This window comes from Octopus bimaculoides, chromosome 3, assembly GCF_046866305.1.
Source record: "Octopus bimaculoides isolate indiv1 chromosome 3, ASM4686630v1, whole genome shotgun sequence".
Lineage (NCBI taxonomy): Eukaryota > Metazoa > Mollusca > Cephalopoda > Octopoda > Octopodidae > Octopus > Octopus bimaculoides.
In genome coordinates this window covers 44,688,990-44,709,775 of record NC_142930.1, presented here as the reverse complement: position 1 = coordinate 44,709,775, position 20,786 = coordinate 44,688,990, and the positions used below count along the sequence as shown (strand labels likewise).

General features: G+C 33.5%; 1 protein-coding gene across 50 annotated transcripts in view; it reads right to left on the bottom strand.

The window, feature by feature from the left end:
- The window catches only part of LOC106883022 (histone-lysine N-methyltransferase 2C), a 218,650-nt gene that overhangs the window by 123,746 nt on the left and 74,118 nt on the right, over positions 1-20,786 (bottom strand). For all 50 annotated transcript variants that reach the window (XR_016241013.1, XR_016241014.1, XM_089348824.1 and 47 more), the window contains 6 exons: positions 12,009-12,146; positions 10,603-10,692; positions 7,812-8,136; positions 6,431-6,645; positions 2,038-2,111; positions 352-402 (listed from right to left, as the gene is read on the bottom strand). Coding sequence is in view for 48 of the 50 variants with exons in the window: in XM_089348824.1 (XP_089204950.1) it covers positions 352-402; positions 2,038-2,111; positions 6,431-6,645; positions 7,812-8,136; positions 10,603-10,692; positions 12,009-12,146 (893 nt within the window). In the remaining 2 variants the exon portion in view is untranslated. The remainder of the gene's footprint in view (positions 1-351; positions 403-2,037; positions 2,112-6,430; positions 6,646-7,811; positions 8,137-10,602; positions 10,693-12,008; positions 12,147-20,786) is intronic.

Below are 20,786 nucleotides of genomic sequence, written 5' to 3'. Positions count from 1 at the left end.
AAACTGCTAAGTAGCAATCAAGAATTAAGCCTTATTTTCAAGCAAAGATGAAAGAAAGTATCACTGAAATTAGTAAATAGCATATACTAAAATTGTGAACCGAAAGTTACAAATAATTGTAAAATGGTTTTCAAGTGGTCATTATTTCAAATTTTCACAGGAACTAAATAAATAAACCAATAAAATAAAGTTTTATAAGAGAGGCTACAATCGAGATACTTTACATTTGGGACTTAAGGGGGTTAATATAAATAATTTGTGAACTTTGCAAAGGCAACTACAAACATATTTTACCTAATTATTGCTTCCAGAAGTAATTTTAAGACAATAAAATATATTTTAAATGCTTACTCTGTGTTCTCTTTGAATTTTGCTGCTTGCCCTATTCTTTCGTGCTCTTAGCTAAAAAGACATTAAAAAAATAAGTTTCAATAAACAGACATACACAGTCTATGACATATACAGCATAAAACAAGATTAAAATTTATAAATAATCAACTTGTATAGCATAGGTACATTAGAGGGAGGAAGGGAAGATGGAAAATTGGGATTCAAATGATTATTAATTATCTACCTTCAAATCTTTCCACTCTTACAAAAATATTATACATTCAAACAATTTTGAAGACCAAGATGACATGAAATGTCCTTTTAAGTTTTAAAGAATTTCACTGAAATATTAAATCACTTGATGCATTTACTGCAGAATAAGCTAAATTCCCGGCAAGCTAATTCCTCAAGTATATATATATATATATATATAAAAGCACCCAGTACACTTTCAGAGTGGTTGTCGTTAGGAAGTGCATCCAGCTGTAGAAACTTTGCTAGATCAGATTGAGCCTGGCGCAGCCTCTGGCTCACCAGTCCTCAGTCAAGCCGTCCAACCTATGCCAACATGGAAAGAGGATGTTAAACGATGATGATGATGATGATGATAATATATATATATATATATATATATATATATATATATATATAATGTATATAAATTTTAAATATGTTTGTGACATATTTTAACTTCTAAAATTAAATTCACTGCAGTTACTATGGAGAAGAAATTCATGCTTGTCGTATAAAGTGTGAAAACATCTAAGCAGTGAGGAAGGCCAAAGGAACTTTAAGTTAGTTAAAATATGTTTGTGGTATACTTCTGAAGACAAATTTACTGCAGTGTTCCTCATTGCTGCTTAGTACTGTTATTTCTGTATTTATTCTGACCAGATAGTCAACGAGTGCAACTCAGTTACTGGTATTGACCGCACTAAGATAAAACTGCAGCTTTGTAATCTGCCCAGGGTTACTTCTCTTCAGTATCTCTTATTAAGGGGACGCTAAGAAGCTAGAAATGCATCTTAGAGTGAGAGGCAGACACTGAACAGATAAGTTGTATTTAAATTTTTTACCATAAGTGATCATTCTTTCTCCATGGTAACTGCAGTGAATTTGCCTTTAGAGGATTTTAATTAACCTAAGTTCGTTTGTTCCCTACCACTGCTTAGTACTACTATTTCTGCACACACACACACACACACGCACAAACAGGCTTCTGTACAATTTTTGCCTACCAAATTTCACTCACAAAACATTGGTGAACCGGAGACTAGATTAAAAGAAACTTAGCCAAGGTGCCTCACAATGAGATCAAACCCAAAACTACATGGTTGCAAAGCTAACTTCTTAACCAACAGCCATATCTAACACTCTGTAAAATTTCAAAATAACCTTCCGTTTTCATTTTCCTTTCAAGACTCTCCAACACTTGTCTACATTAGTTTTTCATTATCAAATAATAATGGAAAACTTGAACTTAGTGTATAAATGTATACTTTCTGTGAATGTCCAGCTGCTTTCTTTAAGAATATCAAAACAGCATATTAAGTTTTGATAAGAGGAAGTTCAAAAATTTCTGAATACTTTTGGGATTACATTTTGCCATATGATAGATTATGAATCTTGCTTATTGGTTAAAAAATGACTTTAATATTTGTTCTGTTTGTTTGTTATTTTATAATGTAAAGAAATTGAGATATTTACCAAATAAGGAGATTTTTCAACAGGTGTTAATTTCTTCCAGATTTTGTTGATTTGCTTTACTCTTTCTGTCCATTCTTTAAAAAAAGAAGTAAATAAACAGGAATTGTATTATTTCAATACATTATTTTGTGCTGTAAAAATTGTAATTACAAATATATAACTGAGGAACTGCAGCAAGTAACTTATTCTAATGGAGATATTAGTAAAATGTAACAATCGGGAGATAAAAACAATGTATTCCCCACAAACCAAATAACAATACTGAAATCTCACAATGTTAAAAATTATACAATGGATAAAAATAATTAAATTAAATAATTAAATGATAATGGTAGTCACAAAATCATCAGCATATCTATAAAACACTTTGCCCACATAATTCCTCCTTGTTTTTCATGCTATCTCAAATTGTTCTCAGACACCCAGTTATTCATTGCTAAGCTTTTGATCTTTTCTCATCCATTCGCCATTAACACTTTTAATATGTATTATTATTTGTTTATTTATTTATGTTTTATTTATTTACTAATATCTACTTTCATAAGCTAATTATTTAAACTGACCTTTCAGTATATAACTTCCTAAATCTCTCTCAGCCTTCCTTCCTCCTTAATTCTTCATGTAATTTTCTAAATGGAATCTATTATTCCCTCCTATGTTCTCAAGTTGGCTAACTATTTTTTGTATCATCTCTCTAAATTAACACTTGCTTGTTCTCTCCAGGTTTCAGGTTGGCTAAGTATTTTTTGTATTTTTTGTACTATTTTTTTTATTTCTTCCCACTCACTATTGGTCCTCATACTATTTCTCTGCTACTATCATTGTTATTGTCTCCGGCCCAGGAAGGAAAAAAAGCATCCTTCATAATGTCCACTTCCGGTCATAGCATAGCTATAAAACACCTCACATAATTCCTCCCAGTTTTTCATGCAATCTCAACTTAAATTGTTTTTAGACGCCCAGTTATGCATTGCTAAGGCACTGAATAACATCTCTCCTCCCTGTGCCTCCTCCCACATTCCTTTCCCAGTTCTTAGAGTTGGCACTGTCAATGTAGGCACACTGAAAGGAAGATCTAGTGAGATTGTAGAGATGCTTGAACGGAGACATGCTGATGTATGCTGCATACAAGAGGTAAGGTGGAGAGGAGCTTCAGCCAGGGTCCTCACAGATGAGGCACATAGTTATAAAATCTTCTGGGAAGGTAACATTGATGGAGTAGTGGGTGTAGGCATACTCCTTGCAGAGAAATAGGTGAATAATGTCACAGAAGTTGCCAGGGTATGCGATTGACCCTCCCTGGTGAAGAAAGTAACCCACCCCCAAGCATAGATTAGTTATTAGTAACTTTAGACTCGAGGCCAGAAGGATGCCAAGAAGCAAACCAATCCAGAAAAGAAGGATTTGGAAGCTAAAGAACCCTTCCCATGGTCAGAGATTTAAGGGCATCCTCACAGACAAATTTCATGAGAGGGAGGAGGAGCTACAGACTTCGGACATAGAGGGTAACTGGAAATTCCAATAGGACAGCTTACTGAGTGTCACAGATCATGTCTGCGGCTGGTGCAAAGTCCCTTCTAGAGTAACGATGTGGTGGAATAATACAGTAGGCAAAGCAATTAGAGGAAAGAAACAGTCCTGGAAGCCTGGAAGATTGGGGGTAGCAGAAAACTGTACCAGATAGCCAGAAGAGAGGCTGGGTGATAGGTAAACATAGCCAAGGGAGAAGCAGAAAAGAAGTTTGCCACTGTTCAGCGACATGAGGACCAACAAATTGAAGTATTTGAGATTGCAAGACGGTCTATGAGAGAAAATTGTGATGTCACAGGAAAGAAATGTGTCCACATGGATGATGGTGCACTTGTTTTTAATGATTCTGAAAAGAAACAAGCTTGGGGAAGCCATTATGAAAGGCTACTGAATGTAGAGAATGAATGGGAGGAGGAGAGCCTTCCAAATGTTGACCCAGTAGAGAGACCAGCTACCCAAATAGACAGCGCCCTGGTAGATAAAGCAATTAAGAATATTAAGTCAGGAAAAGCCCCCGGCCCATCAGGAATCACTGCTGAGATGCTTAGAATATCTGGTGGTGTGGGTCATGGCCTAATCACCCGTACTGTAAACCAGGTAGTTCATGAAGGCGTCATACCCAATGACTGGCATAGCAGCACCATAGTCAACTACTACAAAGGTGATGCTTTAGATAGAAATAACTACAGGGGTATCAAACTACTGGATCAGGTGATGAAAATCTCGGAGAGGGTCATAGCCTAAATAATTAGAGAGAGAGTCTGCTTAGATGAGATGCAGTTCAGTTCTGTGCCAGGTAGAAGCACCACTGATGCTATGTTCCTGGTATGGCAACTGCAGGAGAAATACCTAGCCAAAGATAAACCCCTATACTTCACTTTTGTTGACTTGGAGAAAGCTTTGACAGGGTCCCCCGATCCCTTATATGGTGGGCAGTGTGGAAACTGGGGATTGACAAGTGATTAATAAGGGCTGTACAGACCTTGTACAGGGATGCCGTAAGTAAGGTAAGGGTCGGTAATAAGTATAGTGAAGAATTCCAGGTAGAAGTAGGGGTTCCCCAAGGATCAGCCCTCAGGCCCTCTTATTCATCATAGTCCTCCAACCAATAACAGAGGAATTCAAGACAAGTTGCCCCTGGGAGTTCCTCTATGCTGATGACCTTGCTCTTATAGCAGAATCACTATCAGAACTAGAGAAGAAATTTTAGGTGTGAAAGCAAGGTTTAGAATCAAAGGACTTAAGGGTCAACATTGCAAAACCAAAGTCCTACTAAGTAGGAAGGTGAACACATCACAAACCCCTTCAGGTGGATGGCCCTGCTCAATCTGTAGAAAAGGTGTAGGTAGAAACTCCATAAGATGTGCCCAGTGTAAGCTATGGACACATAAGAGGTGCAGCAATATCAAAGGAATGTTAACCAAGAAGATAGCTTTTGTGTGCAGCAGATGCACAGGGGCAATAAACACTGCAGATTCTCAGAAAACTGATTCCATCACATGCCAGGGGAAGAAATTATATTGATGTCTTCCAAACAACTCACACATGCAAATGCTACCAGTCGAGAACTTTGCATACCAGAAGCCAGCAAGTGTATGGGGTTTGTAGTGGGGGTGGATGCTCAGAGAGCATTGCCACTAGAATAAGAATAGCCTGGGCAAAGTTCAGAAAGCTCCTATCTCTACTGGTGACAAGGGGCCTCTTACTCAGAGTGAAAGGTAGGTTGTACAATGCATTGTGCAAACTGCTATGCTACATGGCAGTGAAACATGGGCTGTGACTGCTAAAGACATGCATAGGCTCAAAAGAAATGAAGCTAATATGATCCGCTGGATGTATAATGTCAGTATGCACACACGACAGAGTGCAAGCGCCTTAAGAGAAATGTTGGACATAAGAAGCATCAGATGTGGTGTGCAAGAGAGACAACTGCACTGGTATGGACATGTGTTACGTATGGATGAGGAGAGTTGTGTGACAAAGTGTCACTCCCTAACAGTCGAAGGAACCCATGGAAGAGGGAGACCCAGGAAGACATGGGATGAGGTGGTGAAGCATGACCTTCAAACGTTGGGCCTCACAGAGGATATGACAAAAGACAGAGACTTCTGGAGATATGCTGTGATTGAGAAGACCTGGTTAGGAAAGTGAGATCACAGCCATAGCCCACACCAGTGTTGCATAACCAACCAGTTTAGAAAAGTACCTTTTGAATTGTCGGGCGACATGCCGTTCTTGAGGAGACCTATTGAGTCAAGTAAATCAAAATCAAATCAAATCACAATCAAATGGAAATTGTAGTTGTGGCCTTTGCCAGTGCTGATGGCATGCAATAAGCACCATTCATGAGTGGGTCGCTGCCAGAGTTGCCCGACTGGCTCCCCATGCCAGTGGCACATAAATAGCACAATCTGAACGTGGTCGATACCAGTGACCCCTGCCCCCGACTGTCTCCTGTGCCAGTGGCATGTAAAAAGCACCATCTGAACGTGGCTGATACTAGTGCTGCCTGACTAACTCCCATACTGGTGGCACATAAAAAACACCCACTACACTCTCAGTGTGGTTGGTGTTAAGAAGGGCATCCAGCTGTAGAAACACTGCCAAATCAGATTGGAGCCTGGTGCAGCCTCCTGGCTTGCCAGTCCTCAGTCAAACCAGCCAACCCATGCCAGCATGGAAAACTGACATTAAACAATGATGATGACATCTGAGCAACTAAATGCATTAGCATAAAGAATGAATAATGAGAGATGAGCCTGAAATAACAAACTGAATTTAAGCACTTGAAGAGACTCCTTAAAATTTTTGAACAAAAGCAAGTGATATCAGAATCAAAGAATAGCATGTAAATAAAACTCACCTGGGATTTGAGACTTTAATTCCGGATAGTTTACATTTGCATACAAAACTGGAGATATAGTGGCATTCTGCCCAAGAGCTTCATCAGTTTCCCATTTCAATATATTTCGACGGCTGGAACCCTCTGGTTGATCATCATCTATTACACCAGACCAAGGAGCAGGACTAGCTGGTGCTTCATAATGTGTAATAGGTTGAGGTGTAGCTTGAGATACACTGGATATTTTTTTTAATCAAAAGAGAACAGTTTGTATTGAACATTAAAAGTTTCATTTTAAAAAATCATGTATTTTAAATTCAAATTATTTGACTTAGTGTCAAAAAATATTCCTATCTTTTTTATATTCTTAATTGCCAACCTAAGAAAATTCATTAAAACCTTTCATTACCAACCTGCACAAAGCCTTCTATGTTACAACTTGCTGTATTAACATATTCATATTTAAAAACCATTATTTTACAGCTACTTCTTTAACAACTATACCCTTATTTCCACTACATCATATTTTAACCCTTTCATTACTCACCTACCATTAGCTGGTCAAAAAGATTTTTTGTTGGTATTACCAAACTGCCCAAAACCAACCAAAATGACAAATTTTAATAAGAGTTTCAGCACTAATCTTGTTAGTACATTCATGAAAACACATGGTTTCACAATGTAAACAATTGAGTTACACTTTCAGCCATTATTGTTCATATCTGAGCACTGCAAATTTTGGAAGAAATCCAACCCCACCCCACCCCATTGATTCTCTATGGATGAAAGATGCATAACAGTATCAATTCAAGCACTTTTAGGAATAGTGAGTGAGTGAGTTAGAGTGTGTGTGTTTGATTTATAAGTATTTTTTTTCAAATTTACCTCATTCCTATTTTTTATTACCTGTAATTTAAATTTTCCTGCAAGATGCACGACAAAGTTAGATTTATTTGGATTGGGAATAATTACTTTAATGTTTTCTTTGATCAACTACCTGTTAACTAAAGAAATGTTTTCTTTGATTGGCAACAGACTCGTACTGTTCTGCTCAAACATCAAGTATAAACAAGTCTTTTCTATTTTAATTGCCCAAACTTATCAATAACACATATAAAGAAAGAGATGCATGGGGGAGTGTATACATAAACATAGGCATTATATATGAAATGATCCAACAAGTGATAAAATTGGAATTACTTTATCACAATATATCATGAAATATATTACTAAAAAAAATTATCAAAATAATATATATCAAAATAATATTATCAAAATAATATATTAAATTTTGTCTTCTAATTAACCTTATAATAAACTGTTTAAAATAGGATAGTACTTTCCATCCGATATAAATTCAACAGAATAACAATTTAATATTTTTTTTAAATGTTCCACAAACCTGTAAGGAGATGAAATTGACTGATCCACACTAAACTGTCCAACAGATGTAGATTGTTGTAGGTGAGGTTGAGTTTGTTGTACATGTTGCTCAGGTACTGCTGATGAGATGTGATTATTGGACAGAGGAGGAGTTGAAGGAGGAGGTGGAGGTGATGATGGCACTGCGGGTGGTAAGGGAGGTGGAGGAGGAGGAACAGATGGAGGTGCTGGTGGCAATGGTGGTGGCGAAGGAGGTGGATGTGGAGGAGGCGGTGGTGGTGGAAGAGATGGCTGCTGTGGTGTTTGCTCTGCAGCATTTGATGTAGTAGTAAAATTGTCATCTCCTGTTGAAGATTAAAATATCAAAATAAAAATTAAAATTCATGCAATAATCACAGCAAAAACACAATGTCAGATAACATCAAGATTCAATAACATTCATTATTCAATAACATACAATAACAGTCATTTGATGTATATAAATATACAAAATTTATCTCATTATGTTAGAAAAATTCAGAATATACAACATAAATTTTTCATAGTTATCTGTAAAAATTTTCTAAAATCTGTTTCAAAACAATTCTAAATTAAAATTCATAGCAATTCCAAAGTTACTTGAAAATTGTAAGAAGGTTAGAAGTTTCTTTTAAAATTGTATTTTTTCTTAAACATTTGATTCTTTGGATATAAACACCCACATGGGTAGTACTGAATGTACAGTCTTAAGAGACATGTTTCTGAAAGCTACAGTCCCTCTTATATATTTGCTACCTCTGATACTTTGATAGCTGGTGCTATTTTTCACTTTCCATCATGAAGTAAATAATCTTAACTATGGAACAAAATCAATAACATTATGTATCTACAATATTATTCTTCCATAGTAAAAGTATTCTTTTGTTTCAGTCATTTGACTGCGGCCATGCTGGAGCACTGCCTTTAGTCAAGCAAACTGACCCCAAGACTTTGTAAGCCTAGTACTTATTCTATAGGTCTCTTTTACCGAACTGCTAAATTATGGGGACATAAACACACCAGCATCGATTGTCAAGCAATGTTGGGGGACAAATACAGACACACAAACACACACACATACATTCATAAAACTTCAAAATAAACTTAATACATTGTATTACATCATTATTTTCATAATAGAGAAAAGCTCATACAGCTAACTGAAACTGTGATTCCAGTGAACAAAGCTGCTCTGCAGTAGATTCTGGAGAGAGAAATATCACTAATATAGGAACAGGTACATAACTATATATTATAAAAAGTTTGCTTCATGACTATGTCAGTCTGGTTTTCTTTTCACTCTGCAGCACCAAGGGTGTCTTTCACTATAACCTCAATTTGATAGACAGAAATTGCATGGCATGGGGGGGTGCTGTGTGTGTGAGCATGTGTGCACATGCAAGTGTTTACATTCATGCCTCTTAAAACTGGTAATGCTGTTTATGTGCAGCAACATAATAGCTTAACAAACACACTGATAAGTACCAAACTTAAAAATAAATACTGGGGTCAGTATGTTTGACTAAAAGGTTTTATTGTTTATTCAATTACAGCCACATCATGTACACAATCCAATAAACAGTAAAAAAAAGTGTGGTAAGAAGTCTCCCTCCAAACCATGTGGGTCTGGGTTTAATCCCACTACATGGCTCCTTGGACAAGTGTCTTCCACTAAAGCCCTGGGCAAAACAAAGCCTTGTGAATGGAAATGGTAAGGAAAACCTGAAAAAAGCTTGTCGTGCACACATGCGTGTGTGAGTCCGTGCCCTTCTTGACATTGTTTGATGGCTGTAAATGATTGTCACTGTCATACAAACAGTGCCATTCATTTCCAATAATCTGCAAAAATATGTTTGACCAAAGGGAAATATTACCCTGCATGAAAACAGGTGAGGGTTGACAACAGAAAGGCCATCCAACCATAGAACTCTCACTTATGGAAGCATGGAAAAGTGGATGTTAAAAAGCGATTTTTTATATATATATATATATATATATATATATATATAATTTGTTTCAGTCACTGGATTGTGACCATGCTGGGGCACTGTCTTGAAGGGTTTACCCAAACAAACTCATCTCAATAATTACATATCTGTAATGTTTCCTTTCTTCAACTCTCATCACATTCCATCTCTCTCTTTTTCCACCCCTACCACTCCATCTAAGGCACAATTTAATAGCACAACAAAATAGCTCTCTCTGTCTCTCATGGTTACTGCATTCCCCACTTTCTCCCTCTCTTTCCTCTACCTTCAACTAACCACTGCAGTGTAATATTTCACTAGCATGTTAATACTAGAGACAATCCTGCCTTTCCATCCTATACTTACTCCTTTCACACACTCATTCTGGTCCTTCTAATGCCATTGCTATCTATCCTGTACCCCTCTTCAGGCATCTGAGCAAATGTACAGAGACAGTGTAGGTTGGAAGGTACTTTTGGTGCTGCCTCACTGGGAACTTATTCAACCTCTCTAGTGTTACTAACACAAGAAAATGTACCCAGTACATTTCTGTGAAGTAGATGACGATTAGAAGGACAAATGACATGTCAAATGACATGTGCAAGCAGCAGTCGAATAGTAAGTTCAAATAAGAAATAACTCGGAATGTGACAGCCTACTCAACCCATGCCAGCATGAAGAAGGGGGAAAAGGAGAAGAAAAGGAAGGCAAGAAGAAATGGGAAAAGGGAGGAAAGAAGAAAAGGAAGAGAGAGTGAAGGTCATGTGATAGTGGTGGCGTTCATCATCAAATATAATATATATATCTTATAAACATTTAAATTACCTGTCGTCTGAGAACCTTCTTGATTTCCTTCTGAACTCAACACACCCTTAAATATATCTTCTACTGTTTTACTGTCAATGTGGGCAAGACCTATAAGAATATTTAAACGCATTTTCTCAAAATTCAATTTTCAATATGTGGCTATAAACTATGTTTTCAGTTTTATCAAAGCAAAACAAAATATCCTATCTGATATCAACATCATAAGATAATTATTTAAAAAACTTGGATATCTGTGGTAGCAATGAATTTGGTAGCTGAGAGAAATTACAAATATCAAGCAACATTTCTGTTAATTATGATATATTCAAGACTTTGTCATTCTGGAATGAGGAGATATTTTACATTTCATGTGTGTTTCATTCAATCATTGTCATCATAACACTTGTTACTAGAATCTAGAATAATCATGAAGTTTGAGTGGTTTTGCAAAACAATCACAATCAATATTTATTGAAATTAGTGTTTGAAATACAATGAAATTCATATTGCACAACTACACAATCACAAGTAAATCAGGTAAATAACAGTCAAACAGCATAAGTGAAGTTAAATAAATTTTTTAAAATATCTCTATGTACAATGAGTTATTTAGCCAATATATTATATAGAGTCATGTTATATGGTTTCTTAAATGTCAATTATATTCATGACAAAAATACACAAATTTTGTCCAGTTTGTTTGTTTGTCACTTTTACTTCATTTACGTTTGCAAACCACTGCACCCCAATGTTATTATATGAAATACTATGAATTAGAATAAATAAAAGTAAATGGTTGATGGTTTTTCAATCATGACTGAGTGGATCTGCTTTCTTCCAAATATTTGGCGAAAGAAATAGTTGGAACTTTTCACTCCACTGTCTTTCTAGAATTCAACACTCCTGCTATTGCTGCCTAACTTATTTAAATTTTCAGAAATCATTCAAATCCAGACTAGCTTCTGCTAAATCTGAAGCTTATATATTTGTACATAAGGGTGGAACTTTATAAAAAATTAAGAGGGTGTGTATAAAACACACTGAAAAAGGAATTTACATTTATCTAGTGAAATCACATGTTAACCTTCATGTAATGAGATTTACATAAATATTTTGTTTAAATATTACCCAGGAATTCCTGGTGATCTGAAGCACTTATTACCTTACATGCACATGTAATCTTATTAATGACAGAATTAAACTTATGAACAGAATAAAAACAGGGAATGTGATTTTCAATGCAAACATGAAAACTAAATGATATAATCAAAATTAACTAACAAAAAAACTTTATTTCAAGATGGCATATTTCTAAAAATGCAACACCTTTTCATTTTTCTTTTTATAGGGTAGAGATTATAGCAGGATGATGGAGGAGGCAGGGAGGGGCAGAAGTATTCTTAATAATTTGAAAACTATGTTACCCTCAGACAACATTTTGCCAACATCTAATGCAGGACTAAGTATTTGTTCTAAATTTTCAGAAATGTTATCTTTATTCTCCGAACAATTACTTGTGACTTCTGAATGAGAATCCAAATTATCCTTTTCCATGGGAATATCTAAGTTTAAAAAGGAAAGAAAGGGCATGTGTTACTATAAAATAAACAGAATTTTATGTAAAAATAGTCAAGTTAATGAAATTTATTACATAAAATGAGCATGTGTGTATGTGCATACACACGCACAAACATGCACAGTCTTTCAATTGATATAATAATTTTATACTGACACTCAAATGAGAGAAAAAAATGAACATAAAATCTTTTAAAATGCCAATGTTTATGTTAACATACCAACAGATAAATACTGCCAATATAAACAAATTGTAAGAGTTCATTTCTTAAAAAAAATTAGCTATATATTAACAACTGTTTTTTCCATTACTTGCAATTACATATTTAAATTCAAGTGAGTATTAATTTTTTGCAATGTACAAAAAAAAAACAATGAAATATATGCAAATATTCTCATTATATAGGAGTAAGACAACAAATAAATACTGAAAACACAAAATATATCAAGTGAGTTATCTGTGAAAACCATTGCTATATATATATATATATATATATATATATATATATATATATATATATATATATATATATATATATACAGAAAATACTGATACTACTCTGTTTGAGACTGACTGATTGCATAACAAATCATCCTTTATAAAGAGCTCATATTAAAATTAAAACTTGTTGCAAATAAGTTTATATATGAACCTATTAAATTATTTTCAAACCACCATCTTAGTAATGACAACTGTTTTAGTAAATCCTTCCAAATTGTTATTACCAACATTATTTGAGACATTCAGAAAATATATTTCATTAGAAAAATGATCATAGAGAATTTTTTAAATAATTAATGTAGCAAAGTGTTACATAGAAACCAAAACAAAATGGGGGTTTTTTCCCCCTTAAATATAAAAAATCCTTTCCAGTTTAAACTTCATAAATATTCATTTATTTCTGCCACAAGCTAATTTCGTTAAAAAGCACATACATCAAGTACTAATATTGAAAGAACAATCTTTTAAAACATGTGTATTTCTTTCTCTCTCACTCTCACTCTCACACACACACACACCTCTGTGGAAGTGTGTGTGAAAATTTAAAATAGAGCCTGCAAAAAAAGTTCAGAACTGAAACAACATATTCAGTGTCTTTGCAAAAGACATAAGGACAATTGTTATGAAATGAGAATAATCAAGTAAAGCCACTTTTCTTTGTAATAATTCAATTTCAAAAGGATGAAAAGCAAAAATTGCCCAAGTTGGATTTGAATTCATTTTACAGGAAGAGAATGACTACCTAAGGATAAAGCATTTAATCTACCACTGCTATTTTCTGTCAACCTATTTTCTACCATAATGCAGTATTCCCACATAATTCCATGGTGTCTCTTATAATCATATTCTCCATTAAATTCTAAAACACAAATTCAAAATTAACATATATTTTGTTACAAGTCATATGTTCAATATACTTTAACAACTTTAGGAGAACATTATCCAAATCAAAATGTAATAAAACTATGCCTATTTAAAATGATTTCCATTTTCTTGCTTTTTGCTTTAACTAAAATGTTTTCACACAATGTTTCTCCCCTCCCAACATTTTTTCTTAACATGCAGCATAGTGACCAGCTACTCAGGAATATGAAATCAAACTGTCAATAAAAGTCAACTGCGGAAAATAATGCGACTCAATGTAGCAGTGCATGTCAAGAAACTCAGAAGTTGAATTTATCCAATAACCATCTTAACACAGAAGAACCAGATATATATGCTAGCACAGATTATGTGTGTGTGTGTGTGTGTTAACACATTATATGTTAACACATTATATGTGGTTGGCGTTAGGAAGGGCATCCAGCTGTAGAAACTCTGCCAAATTAGATTGGAGCCTGGTGTTGCCATCCGGTTTCACCAGTCCTCAGTCAAATCGTCCAACCCATGCTAGCATGGAAAGCGGACGTTAAACGATGATGATGATGATGATATATATATAATTATATATATACATATATATATATATATATATATATATATATATATACATATACATACATACTCTGTCATACCGGCCATGATGAAATACCACAGGGTATAGAAAATACGTATTCGCCTTTATATATTTAATCCTTTATATTGAACACTCAATATTTCATCTATTCAATAAGACATATTCCATATATTCAATAAGACATTCAATACTTTATTTCATTGTACCATCCATTTTTATTTTATATTATATATTGTATATTATATTATATATTCCATATTCTATATCCCACATTGGTTTTGCAGGAATATAAATAAAACATAAAAAACAGACAGTGTTGGAACTCTTTTAAACAAAATAATATATTCCTCTATACACAATCATACAAAACCCCCTTTTTTGTATTTATTTTTACTTGCATATATATACATACATACACAGTAGTACCTCGGTTTTCTAACACCTGTGATAAATAAATCATGCTTTATTTCCTGTCTTTTTCATATTTATTTAATACATTAGTACCTCAGTTTACGAACGTCTCTGATCACGAATAAATTGTAATACACACATACACACATACATACATAAATAAATAAATGAATGAATGAATATGAAAATTATCCTGCCAGGAGAAACATATATATATATATATATATATATATATATATATATATATATACACGTTATATATAAATTTTCTGTGTTAAAAAGATTAAACAGCTGTAAATGTATGGAGTAAACATCTCTCTCACTTCACTTCTCTTATCAGTTCTATTTATATATTTTATACAGACGAATAAAAATTAACCTTATGGCGGAAACACACACACACACACACACACACACATTAAATATTATATATATATTTTATTTTTTTATTTGGTTTGCAAGGCTCCTGATGTGTTGAAACAAATTTTGCCATGTCTTGGGTCAGTCATTACACCAATAATAACAATACATAGGTTTATTTCCACTTCTTTATTGTTAGTCAACTGGTTAAAAATCTAACAAACTAACTAAATGATTGGGTAAATAATTGGTCAATTGACTAAGAATAAAGACATGGAACTGAGCCTGTATGTTTGCTATTATTATTGGTGTAATGACTCTCCCAAGACTTAAAATATATTTTATCTTTTAGTCATGAAGAAAAGCAAACTCCATTATAGAGCCTTCAAGACTGATGGGAATGCGAGAGTAGGATATGCCAACACTGGAAACCTATTCTAAATGTTTTGAACATTGTTGACAAACCAAATAACACATTATGTCCAATGGCAGAAGAAGTCACAGAACAATTTGAAACCTGAACTTGTAAAGAGCCAAAAATATTTTTAAATATTAAAAAAAAAAAAATACTGCACCCTAGTAGTGTATCTAGAACTCTCCTCTTCACTACGCTACACCCTTCATTTTTCTAAGATGGTAGGGTGTAATGTCAGATACATGAGGGATATTAAGCATGGTCGTCTGCACTTTAGTGCAAGTTAAAGACAGTTTAGACAAGAACTTTGAAGTTAAAGCTATAGCCAACTCCTCCAATGCTAGCACCAGAAACCGTTCCACAAAAATAAAAGTCCATTGAGACACTGATTGCATAGATTGACATCTCCTTTCCTGTATTTGTCTCCTCACCCACAACAATGATACCTGTTCACTCTCTTCCAATTTGCTCTGTGACTTGCAACATCCCATTTTCAGTGATAAACTGTACTTGATCAGAATACCACAGCCCCGCTTCCCATACAAATATTTTTTTGACATGTAGCCTTGGACATCTTCCCTCCACAGTCCTGTGCTTCATAACATTAAAAATCAATCACTCTGGAATACTGCTGCCTTCCTTGCATTGAAGGACTTACCTACACACACAACTTTGCACTCGCATGCACATGTTGATTTAAAGAAGGAAAGCTCCCAACAAGCAATGATCTGCTAGTTGCACTATGTAACTTGGTTTCAATCACAAGGTGAAGCCATTTTAATTCCTGTACTTGCAGGTGTACAGACAGTAGGCAGTTGCGAAAATAGTGGAGGGCAAGGAAGACAGAGAGAAGGTGAGTGAGAATAGTATATATACCCTGCGTGTTCCATATTTATGAATAAGTATACTGCACCCCTTTAAGTCCTCACAAAAGAGGACTTAAAGAGTTGTTGCCAAGGAAACATCCAGCCATGACAACCCATGCCCATACAAAAGAGATGTGTAAAAATGTTGATGGCAGGGGAAGTGGTGTAGGCAGCAATAAAAGTGACAACAACAATGATGAAGATGTCAAGTTTGTCCAAAAATCTGGATCCAAAGGAAATTTCAAAATAGATATAGTCTGGTCCAAGAATTATGATTTCAGCAGAGATATCTAGTGTAAGGCAAATAGATTCATAGTTTTTGATAATGAAGTAACAGGATGAACATACATCCACATACTACAATCCTTTCTTCATTCTTAAATTAGATGACATTGCTATGTAAGAACAGCATAAAATGTTTCATATAACCAACAGAGTTAAAATGCATATCTGTCAGAGGCTAGTAGTTTGTATATTTGCTACAATTTCTGGCATTTAAATAAATTAAGTACCCTTTCTTTAGTCCCAGGTTATTGAATGCGTGTGTGTGTGCGCACATGATTTAGATGAGTTTCAACCCATACTGACCAACAATCATGCCTTAACTTAATGGACAGGGAATACCTGTTAATCTAATATGAAGCAGTGACACCAACACTGCAATCTGTTTAAATATAGGCAGTGTCCCAACCAATTTATGGGGATCTTTAGTTTAGAGTAATGTAGCAACATGACTTGGATCAAGAAGCTGTTGTTATTGAACAGCTTTCATTTTGTCAGTCTGGTCAACTAAACATTATTAATTCAGTATTGATATTTAGAAATAACAGCAACATCAATAAGTGTTTATAATATTCCAAGAATTTACTAAGTTAGGGTGGTATAAGTTAAGTACATGTAACCATACTTAAACATTTAAATATTGTTAAATATTTCAAACAATACTTTGTAAGTATTCTTTATACTGGAAATAAATAGTTACTTAATGATTGTTTTGCTGAGATACTGACAATTGATCTATAAAAATGAAAGCAGTAAGCTTCAAAACTTGGAGAGGTTTTCAGAGTTGGTGCTTATAACATTAACTCTTTAGCACTTAAACCAGCCACATCCAACCCAAATATTCATGCTTTACATGAAAACTGGCCATATTTAGCCCCTCACACCTAACCTACACTGACATTCTAAAAATAAACAAAAACACCATCAAAATCTCAAAGCCATAAAATAATGCATGATTAATTCAAAACAATTTGAATAAAAAAGCATTATAATAAACAGAGTAATCTGAATGCTAAAGGGTTAAGAGGATAAGTGATAAAACTTCCTGATAACAATCTATTAACCATGTTTTTTTCTTGGTTTTGTGGAGGTGAGGGGAGCTGACAGATGAACTGAGAAGCATAGAAATACATTTATGGAATACCATATCCACTTAACCATTATGCTTCCACAAAGTTTTTACTAAGTCTCAGGTAATAATAAAACTGAAAAAAAGTAATAAATCCAACAAGTCAAAAATTATATCATTTTTTTTAGTAAGTTTATAGTATATTTCCCATTCAGTTAAAAAATAGATGAGTGTTTTGCCTTTTTTTGAATTTAGGTAATTCACCTGTTAACAAAATCACCTATAGCTTTTAATGATATTGATTAGTTAAAAAGTCCCTCCTCGAGTTATAATTCATTCTCATCCTTCATCAACATATCTTAACAGCTAACACCAGTGGAAAAGTTGTAAAATATAAATAAAACAATAACATACAGATAAAGTAAAATTATAAAAAGCAAAGCAACAATAGGTATCAGACTAAAATTAAAATTAGAACTATGTTAAAGAGGTGGAGGGATCAATTTTTAATAATATATTTTATAAAATAAAGCATACATTGCAGCTATGTGTAACCTAGTAAAAAGAATATATAATCAATGTTTCAGTTAAATATTTTGCAAGGCTTCCTCTTCCAAGAAGTTTTCTTTGAATTCCCTAGATTTTTAATTGTCCAATTTTGTGGACAATGATTAAATCTTTAAAAACTTTTCTATCACCACCACCCACCTTACCCAATGACTTCCTTCAAGAATTAATCAGTGCATAGTAGTGACTTTGGTGAAAAAAACTAATTAATGGTAACTTGAAATGTTATGCTTTTCTGCAGAATGCATTTTACCCAAGAATAATGGGAAAAAAATTTAAGTAGATAAATTATCAACTCTATGAACAGATTCTAAGATTTCAAGGACTGATTTAGCAGCTTAAACAGCAGAAAACAGTTATATTCAAAATGATAAACATTTAATTCATACTAATATATTATTCCTTAAACTGCTATAGTTAAGTTCAAACTAATAGCATTTGGTCAATAATGAGCAATTATATCACAGTATAACATTTTCTAATGTTTTAAATGCTGTTTGTCCATGCTAAGTAAATTAATAAAAATATTTTAATGAGCATTAATTCCTGAATGTTATTATTTTGACAAAAGGAGTGGAAAACTAATTCATTCCACTTGAAATATGGTCAAACAATTTTAATAGAATTCAATATGCATATTTCTATATAAAAATGATATACTGTTATGAAGACGGTGTTACATATGGGCATGCATGTGTATATGTGTGCGGAAATGTGTAGATATATAAATATATATATTCACATATACATGAGACAATGTACAATTTTTTTTTTAATTTTTAAATAATAAATTTAGAAAAGAGCTTAATGTGCCACGACAAAAACATGTATTAATGAAAGCTTTCATTTCAGTGACTAATAGCAGTGACTTAGTTCATTTGAACTTCACAGCATTCTTATGTCTACATTTAATATAAGGAGAAAGGAGAGTGCTCATGCATTTCCAGACCCTCCTGGATAGTGAAGAAAAGAGAAAACTTGTGTGAATGAATGAGAAAGACATTGTGATTATATCAACAGTTCTCACATCACACTAATGCAATATTGCTATTATAAAAGATTTCATTAAATTTCACATCATTTACCAACAAACTTGAAAAATCATGGGTTTTTTTTTAAATTTATGTTTACTATTCATATTTATTTATATCTATTTCTTTAAACTAAAACAATTTTATTTGATAATTAACTATTTGTATCTTTTATGAGTATCACCAGATCATAAAACAATTTTGATGTTTTTACTATACATGCGATTATTTTTATTATGTAACTGGTTAAGATTTTCAATACATTTTAAGAAATTTTCAACAAATTATTACTATGGCTTCAAAGTTGCATTTCTGCTAACTTTGAACTATTAATGCAGTAAATTGTTTTTCAGTAAAATCAATTAAAATGATAATTTAACAATGAGAGCTTATAATAATCTAGGTACCATTCAGCACTAACAACACATTTTTATCTACCATAACAGTCTCAATATCCACAATTACAACTTCCCCATAAAATCACTGTTCTGATTATTTTCAATCATTTTATCAACCAAATTTACATACTATATACAACAGTTCACACCCAACATTTTTTTTTTATTACAATTCTGATACCTTATAATCTACCTTTCATACAGAGATAAAAATTAATATCCCCAATGCTGGTAATGTAATGCTATTTCTGATTTCAATAGGTATTATTTTACTAAAATACAAGTAACTTTAGTGCTTAACTATTTTCATGGTTGATCTGTTTGAAATCTCTCTTCACCTTTTCTGTACCCATAAGTTTTCATTCTCCAAGCAATTATATTTTGTAATTCAAGGTTTCCGTTTTTTTATATTTATGTTGTTATTTAGGTCCAGGTAAGCACAGATTGAGCAGATTTCTGATCAAAAGCATTTCAGCCATAACCACTCCATCTTTTTTGCATGTAAAATGGTTGTCTAAAATGTATTTTGTAATTTTTTTTCTTTTTGGGTGGAAATTTTAAGGTAAGTTTGGCTACTTTTCCTAGCGGGTCAAAAACCACTTAAAGAGGATCCTTTTCTATTTTCATAGAAGCCAACTGTATCACTGGTAAATACTGAATGAATTTTAATGAAATGTCACTTGTCATTAAATACTGTCTGCATCAAACATTAAGAATTAATATAAATTAACACATCAGACAGTAAAAAACCTTGCTAGCATATTATTTAGATGGTCGACTTCACCTTTCATCCTTCCAGGGTTAATAGAAGAAGTACTAGTTGAACACTGGGATCAATGTAATCAACTTACCCACCTACCCCCAAACTAGCTGACCTTGTGCCAAAATTTGAAACCAATATTATTTACAATTTCCATAGTGAAATGAATCACTCATTAATTAGATAGAATTCAGAAAGGGTAAAGTTAACTTAAGACATCTTACACCAAAGCATTGAATATTTTATACAGAAACATTTATTTGTTGAATAAAATTTTGTCCTGCTCTAGATTTTAGAAGGAGAATCTGTTATCATGCGTTAATAACAGATTTTGTTATCACACATTGATAACATACTTATTATTTAATGAAGGTAGAAAATGTTATTTGCCGCTACCACCTATATCTACACCTACGTTGGCTTTGCTCAGGCAAGTACTAGTAGCTTTCATGTATGCCACAGCCTGCTCCTAATACTAACTGTCAATTAGTCTACTAAACTTAAATGGAA